The sequence below is a fragment of the Entelurus aequoreus genome, linkage group LG20, assembly GCF_033978785.1.
Source record: "Entelurus aequoreus isolate RoL-2023_Sb linkage group LG20, RoL_Eaeq_v1.1, whole genome shotgun sequence".
Taxonomy (NCBI): Eukaryota; Metazoa; Chordata; class Actinopteri; order Syngnathiformes; family Syngnathidae; genus Entelurus; species Entelurus aequoreus.
Window position 1 is genome coordinate 5,479,044 of NC_084750.1, and position 15,488 is coordinate 5,494,531.

At 37.5% G+C, this 15,488-nt stretch overlaps 1 protein-coding gene across 3 annotated transcripts in view; it reads left to right on the forward strand.

Moving 5' to 3' along the window:
• tbc1d5 (TBC1 domain family, member 5) overlaps positions 1 to 15,488 on the forward strand; it is a 74,426-nt gene that overhangs the window by 39,252 nt on the left and 19,686 nt on the right. For all 3 annotated transcript variants that reach the window (XM_062028747.1, XM_062028748.1, XM_062028749.1), the window contains 9 exons: positions 629 to 703; positions 3,146 to 3,213; positions 3,286 to 3,388; positions 3,627 to 3,715; positions 6,737 to 6,787; positions 9,185 to 9,254; positions 13,558 to 13,730; positions 13,809 to 13,951; positions 14,020 to 14,126. In XM_062028747.1, coding sequence (XP_061884731.1) covers positions 629 to 703; positions 3,146 to 3,213; positions 3,286 to 3,388; positions 3,627 to 3,715; positions 6,737 to 6,787; positions 9,185 to 9,254; positions 13,558 to 13,730; positions 13,809 to 13,951; positions 14,020 to 14,126 — 879 coding nt within the window. The remainder of the gene's footprint in view (positions 1 to 628; positions 704 to 3,145; positions 3,214 to 3,285; positions 3,389 to 3,626; positions 3,716 to 6,736; positions 6,788 to 9,184; positions 9,255 to 13,557; positions 13,731 to 13,808; positions 13,952 to 14,019; positions 14,127 to 15,488) is intronic.

Below are 15,488 nucleotides of genomic sequence, written 5' to 3' on the forward strand. Positions count from 1 at the left end.
GTCAGTGAGTGTGTGGGCGAGAGAAGAGAGGGAGCGGTAGCGTGAGTGCGGGCGGGGACTAGTTTGTTTTGTATTATTTTGTAGTTTATTGTCAAAATATACACTCCCATTGTCCACTTAAATATTTCTAAGATATTTATTTATTCTTAGACAAGGGATTCCCTTCCGTGATTGGTCATTTCTATGGACACAGAAATGACGTCACCTAAAATTCCGTTTACGGCACATAGTAATGTCGTAATTCAGCTCTGAGTGTGACACTTAAGATTCAGTCCTACACTTCGCTGAAAGTGTGAGTAAGACGCTTGATAACTAACTTTTAAGTGCAGCTTTCAGCGAAGAATTTATTTACTCTTACGTCAACTCTTAGCAGAATTCTTAGGAGTAATTCTAAGAAGCTTGATAAATACGGCCCCTGATGTTTTGGCCGGGTTCCTTGTGGCATTGGCTGTGCCAACTAATGGTGGGGATGTTTGTAACTCCAATTTTCACCTCAAAACATGTTTAAGTTGAGGAACCACTGCGTGATCATTTCACATTTGACAAGAAGCATAGAGACAAGAAGCACTCGGGTCACATGACTATTCCAGTAGATTCAAGTTGTGTTCTTACGTCTTTTCCCTGGCAGCACATCACAAACCCTCGCAAGGCTGCGGGCAAGCAGGACTTGGTGGTCAACAACCCGCTATCCCAGGACGAGGGGGTGAGTTCAGCAGGGTTTTTATGGAGTCCTTGTCAAAGCACATGTGTCTGCGTCTTCATATTTGCATACACGATATCACCTTCATACTCTTTACGCATTTCAGAAGCTCATTATTGATTCATTAACAGTCGACTTGTAGTAATTAGTCATCTCGTGGATCAGTGTTTAATTAGGCACTTAATAGGATGTTTAAAAATAGATTGGATTTATGATTTAGTATTTCACTCTTTAAGTGTTAGCGTACTGTCACTGATTTGTATGATACACATGATAAAATAGTTACTACATTTTTCAAACACAACTTTATTTAGCGTCTTTCCAACACAGGCAAGTTGCAACACCAAGTGCTTCACACCAATTTACAAGGAAAAACGAAAAAAACGCGCACACACACACACACACATAGCGTCATTGACAATAACATGGCGTGTGTGTGTGTACTTAAAAAAAATTTTTTTTTTTTAAATAGAATAAAAATAATCCATTAATAAACAAATTAAATAGTAGCAGTAACCATATTAATAAATACAATAGAAATTAACATAATAAAATATAAGAATCTTAGAAAAGTTTAGAATCAAGGCCTGATTGAGAAGGTGTGCCTTTTAAACTTTATTTTTTATTTTTTTAATAAGTGGTCTTTCGTCCTTTGCTGAGTGTTGTAATAACTGTTGATTTCTAATGTTCTTCTTGGGAAGACTAGAAAGCAGGGCATTACAATAGTCGAAAGGACAGGAAATGAAATGCATATGAAAAAGTGCAATATATTTATATGTACAGTAACCTATTTATTTATTTATATCTGCACCTTATTGCTTTTTTATCCTGCACTAAGTCTAAGTCTAAATGAAAGCATGATTAGCACCTCCTAAGAGAGAAACAGGTGGACTCTTGTTATGGTCTTATGATGATAAAAAAACAACGTTTTTGTAATATTTTTTTTATAGTCAGCTGATAGTCAAAAATCACACCAAGATTTTTTTATGATCTTGTAATTTTGGTAAATGCTTCTCTTTCTGGCCTTAAGGACTTATAACTAAAACCTCTGTTCTGTGGTCTTGGTTGAGCTGTAAAGATATTCCTTATCAGTACCGGTATTCATTGGTAATTGGTACTGTATGTAAGTGGTGTAAATAAAGACGTGGAAAAAAATGCATTTTTATGAGCACAAGAGGTTGTACACCAGCAACATCATGTAACATGTCATAGCTGGGAGTATTTTATCAACAGCTGCTTTTGCACAACCTACTCAGTGGCCTAGTGGTTAGAGTGTCCGCCCTGAGATCGGTAGGTTGTGAGTTCAAACCCCGGCCGAGTCATACCAAAGACTAAAAAAATGGGACCCATTACCTCCCTGCTTGGCACGCAGCATCAAGGGTTGGAATTGGGGGTTAAATCACCAAAAATGGTTCCCAGGCGCGGCCACCGCTGCTGCCCACTGCTCCCCTCACCTCCCAGGAGGTCAACAAGGGGATGTGTCAAATGCAGAGGACAAATTTCACCACACTTAGTGTGTGTGACAATCATTGGTACTTTAACTTAACTTTAACGTTAACTTAACTTTTGAAGTCTTAAACAAGTCAAGTGTGTTTGCTAATGCAGTTATGTCATCATCTTGTGAGTAACACACACATCCATCTCTGGGTTTCTATTCCTTACAAATAATATTTATATATGGCATGCATGTGCTTTGACATGATATATCATATCAATCAATACAATTAATTAGATAGAGACCTGTCAGTGGAGGCCATCTTTATGGATGATTATATTACTTAAATGTGTCACCTTTTTGAGAGGATTAATTTTGGCCTGTCGATTAAGCGCTGTAGTGACCCATAAGTAAAGCGAGTTCACTTCAAACTGACACTAAGTCGTATTAGCGTGTCTGACTTTGAGGAGGAAATATTGTTGTCACAAACTTTTGTGTGGTGTTGCTGCCTTATTTCTGATTATTTCAAGTTGATTCTTTGATCCTACCCGCGTCTTTTTCCATGTGAAGTGACTGATACGACTATTGTTGGTTTATTTCATCCAGCTGACCGTATCATTTGTCCAGAGTCTTAACAGTCCTCCTATACAGACCCAACTAGGAACTAGTACCAACAAATACTGGTACTTGGTGTACATCCCTCCTGCCATCTAGGACTTCATGTTAAAAAGGGTATTTTTTGGTACTGTGTCATCAGGTGACATGACAAATGCACAATAGTGTATCATCGGCGTAGCTGTGGAAAATATATTTTTTAAATGAGACCTAAAATTGAGCCTTGGGGAACCCCACACCTTCCTGGTTCCTGAGGAGCATGTGTCCATACTTGCACAGAAAGATAGTTCTGAGACAAGAGCGTAAGCAGTTTTGTAAAATTGAAGTGGTTCGCCAGCCTGGAAGTATCTAATTGCCTATGCTTCCTGAATTGTATTTTGCTTTTTGCTGCCCAGAGCCCGTGGAACAAGTTCTTCCAGGACAAGGAGCTGAAGGGGATGATCAAACAAGACGTATTGAGAACGTATGTGACCCAAGTATTTCTGAACTCAGTCATACATGGTTTCTCACAGCTATATCCTGTATTATTCTGAAGGTTTCCTGAGATCCGTTACTTCCAGGACGAGGATGTGCGGACCAAGCTGACGGACATTCTCTTCTGCTATGCCAGAGAAAATGAACAGTTGCTTTATAAGCAGGTACTGGAGAAAGTAGGCTTGCCCTCCAAAAGAAAAAGCCGAAACGGTTGCAGGCGCCAGCTAATGGATGGACGGGCTAGCAAAGCATCTTTTTGTGACACATGGTCGAGCCGTGGCCAACAATATCTAAATGACTGCTGTCATCACACATGACAACCCTCGTGCATCCCTATTCCAGCCAGGCTGACCACAAGTGAAGTTTATTTTCACCTCACACTTCCTCTGGTGTGTCCCACAGGGGATGCACGAGTTGCTGGCTCCCATCGTCTTCGTGCTGCACTGCGACCATCAAGCCTTCCTGCACGCCAGCGAGACGGCGAGCCCCAGGTCACTTCCTTTCATCTTTTATTGTCTGTAACATGCATTGCATTTACACCACACCTGTACACTAAACCCTTGTTTATCGCTGATAATTGCTTCCGATTGGATGTTGGGACACTTATTCACAAAAAAAAATGTTTCATTCCAGTATAAAAAAGCTGTTTATGACCTTTTTAAAAAAAGGCGTTCAACATGATTAAAGTACTCTCGACATGAAATAACACCCATAATCTGACCTTTACACTTACTTTACGCATTGAATGTGTTCTGTTCGCCGGTAGACTCTAGGATAGGATAGGATAGACTTTTATTTATACCACAATGGGGAACTGACCTTGTTGCAGTGCAGGTTTTTACATACGTTAACAGAAGGAAAACGTGATGAAAAACAAAAAATTTGTAATAAAGGCTACATATTTCTCACTAATATGTATAGATAGAAGATAAAATAAAACAAAAAAAAATAACATCCGTGTTGCGCACCAAAAAAAAAGATCACAATAATCACATAAATAATGTGTCTATATTTAGCTATATTAGCCTACTATGAAAATGACTTTAAAAGTCCTATATAAGTGTTATAATGAAGACAACTCATGATGTACGTGTCTATATTAGCCTACTATCAAAATGACTTTAAACGTCTTAAATAAGTGTTATAATGAAGACAACACATGATGTAAGTGTCTATATTAGTTATGTTAGCCTACTATGAAAATGACTTTAAAAGTCTTATATAAGTGTTATAATGAAGACAACACATGATGTAAGTGTCTATATTAGTTATGTTAGCCTACTATGAAAATGACTTTAAAAGTCTTATATAAGTGTTATAATGAAGACAACACATGATGTAAGTGTCTATATTAGTTATGTTAGCCTACTATGAAAATGACTTTAAAAGTCTTATATAAGTGTTATAATGAAGACAACACATGATGTAAGTGTCTATATTAGTTATGTTAGCCTACTATGAAAATGACTTTATAAGTGTTATAACAAAGACAACACATGATGTAAGTGTCTATATTAGCTATATTAGCCTACTATCAAAATGACTTTAAAAGTCTTATATAAGTGTTATAATGAAGACAACACATGATGTAAGTGTCTATATTAGTTATGTTAGCCTACTATGAAAATGACTTTAAAAGTCTTATATAAGTGTTATAATAAAGACAACACATGATGTAAGTGTCTATATTAGCTATATTAGCCTACTATCAAAATTACTTTAAAAGTCTTATATAAGTGTTATAATGAAGACAACACATGATGTAAGTGTCTATATTAGCTATATTAGCCTACTACCAATCAAAATGAATGTGTGGTGCAGGCTACACAAATGTTCGTTGACAGAAATGTTGAAATGTAATATTTATATTACACATTTTTACAACATTAGAAAACATTAGTAAAACTTCTCAGACGGTGAGATAACTCCTGGAAATGACTGTCTTAGAATGGGCAAAGGTATAGATGTGTGTGTCCAAGTTAAAGGAAACGTCTTCTTCTAATGGATTTATTACAATCTTTGCAAGCTGGGTAACATTTGCTGTGGTCTGGAACAACATGGCACACAAAAAACTATCAGAACTGCAGCCAGTATTACATACAGATAACGTGCAAATATAAATTAAATGCACAGTGGACATAATTCAAGGAAATTAAAAATATACCTACAAACGAGGCATAATGATGCAATATGTACATACAAATAGCATGTTAGCATGGATTAGCTTGCAGTTATGCACTGACCAAATATGTCTGATTAGCACTCCACACGAGTCAATAACATCAACAAAGCTCACCTTTGTGCATTCACACACAGCATAAAAGGTTTGGTGGACAAAATGAGACAAAGAAGGAGTGGCATAAAACATGTCTTTCTGTGGCAGCGTCGGAAAAAGTTGCACATGTAAACAAACTACAGTGAGTTCAAGGACCGCTGAAATTAGTCGGACAAAACTGCGCTTGCCAAATACTCTCACCAGTGAAGCATGTTTAATATAAACAGTGTGATTTCTAACAAATAGGAAGGTTTGTGTCATGTTTGTCCTCCTGCAGACACCATATTCTAACAAAATATATATTTCTTTCCCCCATCTTTTTCTATTTTCACACATTTTTGAAAAAGTTCCAGCGCTAAAAAGCCGCATGCAACTCTAGAGCCGCGGGTTGTAGACCTCTGGCCTAGTCTCTCTTCCAGGTCAGAGCCAATTCGAGGAAATTGTTACCATCAAACTGTTTGTACCGTCTGAAGGAGATTAGAATCTTTAGACAAATAAAGTATATAAAAATATATATATATATATATATATATATATATATATATATATATATATATATATATATATATATATATATATATATATATATATATATATATATATATATATATATATATATATATATATATATATATATATATGGTAACACTTTAGTATGGGGAGCATATTTACCATTAATTAGTTGGTTATTAAAGTAACAAAGACTTAATTTAGAGTTATTTGGACACTAGGGGAACATATCAGGGTTAGGGTTACTAATAAGCAATAATTCTGAGGTTATTGTGGGAAGACTCTTAGATAATGGCTTACTGGTTGTATAATAAGGCCATGCAGAATAAGGCATTAATAAGTACTTAATAATGACTAAGCAAGGTGGGTTAAGTGTCTAGGATGGCGAAAGCTGGATTCCAACCAGGAAGTAGCGGCTTATTGTCCGGAAATTGCCATACATACTTGCCACTTGGCATTAAATACAGGCACGTAAACAATGACTCTATCGGCATGGAAACAGAATATTTATTGTACTCAACACAAGGAATATAAGACAAGTACTTTCCTGTAATAAATATAAGACTTCATTTAGGCCAGAAATACGTACAATGTGGGGAGGGACGACTGTACTATCAAATGAAGCAGGTAATAAATGGCACCTGGGCATTGCTTCATAAAGCTAAAAGTGTGTAGCTTGCTATCCCCAGGTGTGGCTCTGCTTAATGGCCTCTTGTCTCTCCCACAGTGAGGAGATGAAGTGTCTGTTGGACCCACAGTACCTTGAGCACGATGCCTAGTGAGTATGGTTGGATTCCAAAATTGCTTCTTGATTTTTCATTTAAAATTGTTTTCATTTTATTTTATCAGGGTTCGTACGGGTGCTTAAAAATCTTGAACATGCTTGGATTTTAATGTTTTGTTTTCAAGGTTTGAAAAATGCTTGAATTTTGGGTGAAGTGCTTGTAAATGCTTGAAAATGTTCATCATATTTCTCGGCACTCTGACTCTATAGGCTAATTATAAAATCGAAAAAAATAAAATAAGTTTCCTTAAAAATGAAAGCTACACGTTTGATGTGTTGGCTTTGCAAGAGCTCTTTCATTAGGTTGTTGTCATGTATGTACGGCTCTGTGTCGCCCCAATGAGGACAGTGGTGCATCGGTCCATCATGCCGGGAGGTTGTCGTTTTAATGAATATTGAATGGAAAATGACAAATACAAACTTTGGATAAAACGTGGACCAAATCTACGTGTAGCCTGCTGCAAAGTATGCAAAAAGGAAATCCAGCTTTTCGCAATGGGAGAGTCTGCTCTCTCGAGTCATATGACGGGTAAGCCACAGAGAATACTAGCCCTACGAGTTAAGTAACGTTTTGTTTTCTAACCTTTTGGTACATGCTAGACCCTAAACTGTGAGATCAGCACTAGATTACATGCTAATTACGGACAGTTATTACGAGCTATGAAAGGAAAAAAGCGAACGTTTGTCAATGTTAAATTATAATGTTAAGAACTTCCCTCAACTAAAAATCGATTTGTTATCATGGCGACAGTTATAAGGCTAGATATGCTTAATGAAAGGTGACTGAGGTGTTGTGAAATAAAAATAAAAACATTTTCCTTTACCGTATTTTCCGCACTATAAGGCTCACCGGATTATAAGGCGCACCTTCAAAGAATGGCATATTTCAAAACTTTGTTCATATACAAGGCGCACCGCATTATAAGGCGCACCTATGCATCCATTACATGGAGCTGCGCTAAAGGGAATGTCAACAAAACAGTCAGGTCAGTCAAACTTTATTAATAGATTACAAACCAGCGTTCTGACAACTCTGTTCACTCCCAAAATGAAAAAACAGCTGTTTTATTATTTTCCCCGAGGTAAAGTCAGTGACGTGGTGTTTTGTTTATCTTTTAACAACAGCAAGGTATAACATGTAGTGCAACATTCATATCACATAGTGGAGGGGAACTTTTCCCTGATTCAATAAACACGTAAAAAACAGTGATACTGTTACGGTAAATCAAACGTTAGTGCAATCACAATATAGTAACACTCGAAATAGTGCAGAGCAATAACAATATCAATAAGTCAACGTTGCTCAAACGTTAATGTCACACAACACAACACACAAAATAAACATGTAAAGCTCACTTTATGAAGATTCCTCATCCACAAATCCCTCGAATTCTTTGTCTTCAGTGTCCGAATTAAACACCATTGATTCGTTTATGTTAAATTCTCTCGCTGCTGCTCTATTCCCGTGTTCTACTGCGTGACTGATCGTCTTAAGTTTAAACTCTGCGTCGTAAGTGTGTCTCTTAATAGGAGCCATTTTTGGGTTAGAAGCGCTTCTTCTTCTATGGGGGAAAATGAAGTTGGCGGCTGTTTAATGTAGTTGCGAGACCTAAACTTTATGAAAATTAAGTTTAGGTTTGTTGTGGTTCAATATTGGTCAATATATAAGGCGCACCGGATTATAAGGCGCACTGTCAGCTTTTGAGAAAATTTGAGGTTTTTAGGTGCGCCTTATAGTGCGGAAGATACGGTAATTTATTATCCTTATATTAATGTGGAACAGTTTTGTTAATAAATGAGTGGAATTAACATTTTCAGGGTGCTTGTATTTATATCACATTACGCGGTTTACAAGCACAAATACGGTGTGAATCAATCTGTGCAGTTCGATGTCATTGAGTGCTGTAAGTAAGAAAAAGAACAAGAAATTTGAAAAACAACACAAATGGAGACATGTTTCCAAACACCAATGACATTGAATAGTCTACAGAATCACTGCTTCATTTGCCATGCCCCATTCAGTTAATGATAACTGCTGGTTCAATGTTAGGCTTAGGTTTTAGCATTTTCTGTATTTTTCCTTCAGACAGCATTTGGTGACTTCAAACAACAAGACTATGGATTGATTCACACTGGTTTTTGCCTTTTGAAAGGTACTGGAAAAACTGTAAAATGTATCTTGAAAGTCCTTAAAAAGTGCTTGAATTTTGGCCATGGAAAATGTGTACGAACCCTGTTTGATGTCATTTTTTTGGTTTTCTTGTTTGGGGGTAAATAGCATTTGGCATGTGTTTAAATGTATTTCTGTATTTTCTGTCAAAAATTCCAAAAACAAATGTTTAAAAAAAAAAAGGGATTGCTTTATTGGTGACAAATTCTTCCCTCTTTTAGTGCACTGTTCTCTCAGCTGATGGAGACTGCAGAGCCTTGGTTTTCTTGCTATGAACGAGAAGTGAGGAGGGTGAGTTACATCCACATGTCTTTATGTGTACTGGCTGGAGGCTAGTCCCAAACGTTTTATGGGGGTAACCATTGCTCAAGTACAAGCACACGGATCTGGACTTGTTGTCCAATCCATGCCAGCACTCCTCCCTCCTGTTTTGGAGGAGGGCTTCAGCCCGCCCACTAAAATTGCACTTTCAGTCAGAAAGCAATGAGAAGATGGTCTGTAAAGCAAAATCTATGCACAATTTGGCCCATTACATGGCTAGTGTTTTCTACCTTTTTTGAGCCAAAGCACATTTTTTTCATTGAAAAAATCCAGAGGCCCACCACCAGCAGAAAACATTAAAAAATGAAACTCAGCAGCTGATATTGATAGTAAAAAGTCGTTCTCGCAATTGTTGGAAATTAATCTAAATTATAACCAACCATGCATCACTATAGCTTTTGTCTCAAAGTAGGTGTTTTCCTGTGTGTAGTGTTTTAGTTCTTGTCTTGCACTCCTATTTTTGTTGCTTTTCCTGTTTTGTTGGTATTTTCCTGTTGTAGTTTCATGTTTTCCTTTGAGCGCTATTTCGCGCTCCTGCTTTGTTTTAGCAATCAAGACTATTTAAGTTGTTGCTATCCTTCTTTGTGGGGACATTGTTGATTGTCATGTCATGTACGGATGTACTTTGTGGACGCCGTCTCTGCTCCACACGCTGTAAGTCTTTGCTGTCATCCAGCATTCTGTTTTTGTTTACTTTGCAGCCAGTTCAGTTTTAGTTCCGTTTTTCATAGCCTTCGCTAAGCTGCAATGCTTTTTCTTAGCGGCACTCGCTCTTTGTTTATTTTTGGTTTAAGCATAAGATAGCTTTTTTACCTGCACGCTGCCTCCCGTTATCTTCTGCATATTGTGACCGACAAACCATGTTCCCGACATCTACAAAGCAATTAGCTACCTGCTGCCACCTACTGATATGGAGGAGTATAATGTGTTACTTTGCCGAGCCCTAGACAGTATAGACACTAGGGATGATGTTTGATAAGAAATTATCGAGTTCGAGCCCATTATCGAATCCTCTTATCGAACCGATTCCTTATCGATTCTCTTATCGATTCCAGATAGGTTGTTGTATATGGAAAAAAACACAATATTTGGTTTAACAAAAGCTCACTTTTATTTTATAAGAAAAAAATAAAATAAATATTAACTGTTTTTACCCAAAGTATATTAAGTGGGATTTTTCAGAAAAACAAATATATACAGTAACACAAAAACAACCTGTCTCTGTGATCACTATAGGTGTATAAATAATAGTATAGTGTTAAATAAAATCAGTCCCTTGGGCACAAAACTGAAAATAATACAGCTCTCCAAAAAGTGCACTTCTGCTGCTATTGGAATATACTAACTACACACACTATGACACTAAGAACACCACAGTCATCAATCAACAATTCTTCTTCCCTTACATGAGAGCAAAGCCTGGCAATAGTTGCATATTGCCTGTTCTGCCCTCACTATACGTGTTGAGGTTATACAGCTTGGCAGACAGCTAGCAAACAATCCAAGATGTCTAATAAAGGTCCAAAGCAGATTAATCCATTCAGGCTCTTTATTGTTGTTGATCTTGCTTTGTCTTTTTCTATCTTTACTTTTGTCTTGCACTGGACTGTTATTTTTTTTTTTTTTAAACTGAAATACACACAATGACAAATGTATAAGCTATGTGATTCAATTAACATACTGAAATGTAATACACAATATGTAAATATTAGCTTCACACAAATATACAGTACTATCATCAAACAAATACTTCTGAGTGTTGAAACTATTTCGATGGTGGAAATACACGACTGGCAGCCATTTTAAGTCCTCAAAACATCAATTGAAACTGCACAAAAATCGTTTTTCAATAGACATCTTACTATCAAATTGAAACACTTTCCACCTTAATATTGAGTTATATAAACAAGTTAAACAGTTTACTTACAGACTTATCTTTTCCAAGGCTTGTAGGAGCTAACACAACTTGTCTACTTCTCAATTGTCTCATGAACTGAACTGACTCGCCAACCCGGAAGTGCCCAAACTAATGACACGTAGTGTTTTCATATCGCCACAAGGTGTCAGTAAGAGTCTACAATCAAATGGGCATAACATTGCGGCCCACGGGCATTTCCTGTGGGAAGGGATTCGTTCTCAGGGATTCGAATAAAGAACCAACTCTTTTTCTTTACTATAGTGGTCTCGATAACGGGTACCGGTTCTCAAAAAGGGATTTGTGTCCGAGGACTCGGTTCTTTTCTTATCGAACAACCGGGAAAACCGGTTTCGAGCATCATCCCTAATAGACACTCAACAACGGCATATAATTTGCGGATTATAATTACTGGTTTGCAAAAAATATTTTTTACCCAATTAGGTAAAATTACATAATCTCTCACGGCACACGAGTGGTTTAAAAACACTGCTATAGACCACATGAACATGTTTGAAATGGACAAAATCCTAACATGACCCATTTGAATTAGAGCTGAAACATTTTCAACATGAGGTTGTTTGATAGTCTCCACAATGAAGTAAGCACACAAAAGAAAAGACATTCTTCTACACACAAGGTCCTCACACATGAAGGAATTATGTTTATTTGTCAATACAGTTTGGCAGAAACTGAAAAAAGCAACACTGCTATACAGGATAAAGGCTGGCTAGCCTAATGCTAACATACAATGGACGAGCCCATTGACAGGCTACCAAAAATGAGCATTGGAATTGTTTTGTCCAAAGGCTTAACAAATGTGATATGAACGGACCAAAACTGACATAGAACGGCTACTTCCAAGAATACAGTCAGCACACTGCGGAGAAGAATGTTGACCTTGTTACTACGAGGCCAGTCTGCTTCTTTCTTTGTGTGCACGGCGTGCCTGTTGTTCAAATATCCAAACATAGTTAGTGTTACTGGAACATGATTCACATGTATCACCTGGAAGGTAAAGTGTTGCCTCGCAAAACATAATCACATTTATTTTTTTTTACAAACATTTTTACTGGTGCTGGCCCAACAATGTACTTTTGGCATTGAAGGTACACTGCAGGTACTGAAGTTAATTGTCTAACTTTCCTCCAGCTAATATTACATTGTTCTGCCTGTCACTCATACATCATCAAAACATTATAATTGTGAAAAAACGATTCATGAGCTGCGTAAAGTCTATTCACATTCCTGGGCTGGTGACAATGAAACAGACGAGTGAGTGTACAAGTGAAAAAAGAGCACGTCTACTAGAAGTTTGGGATGTCAACATAATTACTACTTTTTTTATTTGACACAGCGCTAGTATGCCTAATCAATAGTCACTAAACTTAACAAAACAGTAAGCCTTGACGTAACTGCAGACAGGATCACGGAATTGGACAATAAAACTTTCTGCGCTGTTAACGGCAGAATATCAGGGAAATTGACATAAATGTAAGTGAAATGTTATTGTGAGCAGAAGGGAAAAATAATGGGTCCGATAGCACTCATTCATCCCCGAAACATGTCTTGGACTAAACAATGTGGAGATTGCAACTTGAAAGTAGGAAGCTAAAGCTAGCAAGAGCAATCCATACACTCACAACACATCTCATCTGCTTGTGTTGTTGTGAATGACATCATAGATCATGGACAGCAACACACTTTTCCTCCCTTCACAATAATAGCGCGGTGCGCCACGTCTGGTCTGACTGCGCCAACAAAATGAAGGTTTCAAAAAAGTACCTTACACAAGCATAATGTACTTAAAACGTTGATACGTTGCCACCATTACTATTCTTTTACCTGAAATACTGGTCAAAATTGTCCAAAGATGTATCACACCAATAAATCTAAAGATTTTTGCATTTAATTAACAGCATTTTATTAAATGTTATTTATGACACAAAAATTGAATTAAAAAACAAAAGCGAAAAACTAAATTTTATTGTCTTTTTTAATTTTTTATTGTTATTGCTATTTTTTATTAATTATTATTTTACTTGTTTATTCGTTAATAGTATATGTTGTTCTTTTGAATTGTATTTCAAGTTGCGTTTTGGTGGTGTAATAAATTATCGTGTTATTAATCGTGATTTCAATATGAGCCCAAAAAATCAAGACCATTATTTTTGCCATATTTTTCCAACCCTACACTAAGATAGGTATTTGAACTCAAGTAATAGTTTTGGTACCAATTAGGTGGAAGTTGATGACTTCCCACAGCACAGGAATGTGCCACGGCGCAGTGGTTGGGAATGAGGGGGGCGTGTCCAGAGAGCATGTGATGCTCAGTCACGACACTTTGTTGCCCTGCAGGGTAAAGAAGAAATGCTCAGCAGCATCCCTTTTGCACGGCCCCAGGACTTGGGGCCATCTGTTGCCATAGTAACCAAAGTCAACCGCATCCAAGATCAGCTGGTGAAGAAGCACGACGTGGAGCTGCACATGCACCTCAACCGGCTGGAAATCGCCCCGCAAATCTACGGAATGTCAGTACAAAGAATGTCAGCGCTCTTTTTTTGGTTTCAGCTGCACATCCAAACCTTTTGTGCTTTTGCCCGCTGTAGCCGCTGGGTGCGCCTGCTGTTCGGGCGCGAGTTTCCCCTTCAGGACCTGCTGGTGGTCTGGGATGCTCTGTTCGCTGACAGCATCACTCTGGACCTGGTGGACTACGTTTTCGTGGCCATGCTGCTCTACATCCGAGACGCTCGTACGACACACCCGCACACCTGCACCTGTGTTTTGAGGCTGATTTTATTAATCAGGTGTATCTTTCAGTGATCGCCAGCAACTTCCAGACCTGCCTGGGCCTCCTGATGCACTACCCTCCGATCGGGGACATCAACTCCCTGCTGCAGAAAGCTCTTTTCCTCCGAGACCCCAGAGTAAGAAACCGCCTCCGCTTGTGTTTGCCATTGAAAAGGGATTTGAGGTGTCACGGCCACGTTATGCTTGTTGCAGAGCGCCTTCACACTTGTAGCGACTTTCACACCACTTCCCAGGGGGCTATAGTGCGCCTCATTAGGCGCTTTGGTGTACAGAAGATTCATTCTTCCATTCAGTTCAGCGCAACTGGAGATAAAATTAGTTGAGAGTGGGCTTGTGTGTTTCGATACTTTTCAAAATAAAGGGCACCACACAAAAAGTAATTATTGGCTTTACTTTAACAGAAAACCTTAAGATACATTAACCATACCTTTCTTATTTAGCCCTGAACGATAACAAACTTTGCTCGACAAATATATTGACCTACAAATTATTGCCGATAGACAATGTTTTTGTCAACATTATTTGGAGACCAAATGATGTAATAATAACTCATATTAATAATAATATTGCAAGTATATTCTTTCAAAGGCAACAAACTTGTATTTCTCGTATATTGTTCAGTTCAGTTCAGTTTGGTTTCAGTTTATTTGGAACAGGCATACGATACAATGTAATGCATCACACAATTCCAGTTGTTTCATTACAGCATGTCCGAAAAGGTGTAGGAAGAAGCTGAGCTTATTTAATCCTACCCCTTTTCATACCATAGCAATTTTATCCCATTTCCTTGTTCTCTGTAACAGAACAGTGAATAAATAATAAATAAACAATATACCATAGTATGTAAACAAATATAAAATACATAAATAATCTTTATCTCAAAAAAAACAAAACAAAAAAAGGGTTCAAGATGTTCGTCATAATTATTGTTCTGTGTACTTTGTGAACACTTGTAGTTTGAACAGTCTCTTAAACTGAATCATATTGGTGCTTTGTTTGATTTCTTTGGTTAATCCATTCCATAATTTAATTCCACTTGCGGATATGCTAAAGTGGAGTGTACGGGCATACAAATGTTTTAAATTAGATTTTCCTCTAAAGTAACATGAATGTCAACTTTTAAATAAAACAAACAAATCATACAAATAAAACATACTGTCTGTTAGCAACATTTTTCACTTGATTAAATATTACAACCAAAAGCAATAAAACAGGTTCTGTCTCTGTTAAGGAGGGTGTGGGGGACCCTCAAATATACACAACCGAAACAATAAATAAGGATAAATACAGTTATTGTGACTGCGGTATCACTTCCGGTTTATGTGACGTCCCCTGTTGTTCCCTTAGCTCTCCAAGTAGCACCATAACGACCAACATTAAAATATAGTAGCCTAGTAGGCCTAAGTATTCATTAAAAACAAGGCAGAGGTTTTATTTATCAAGTATATTTAATATTATTGGTCACTGTGACCTTACAC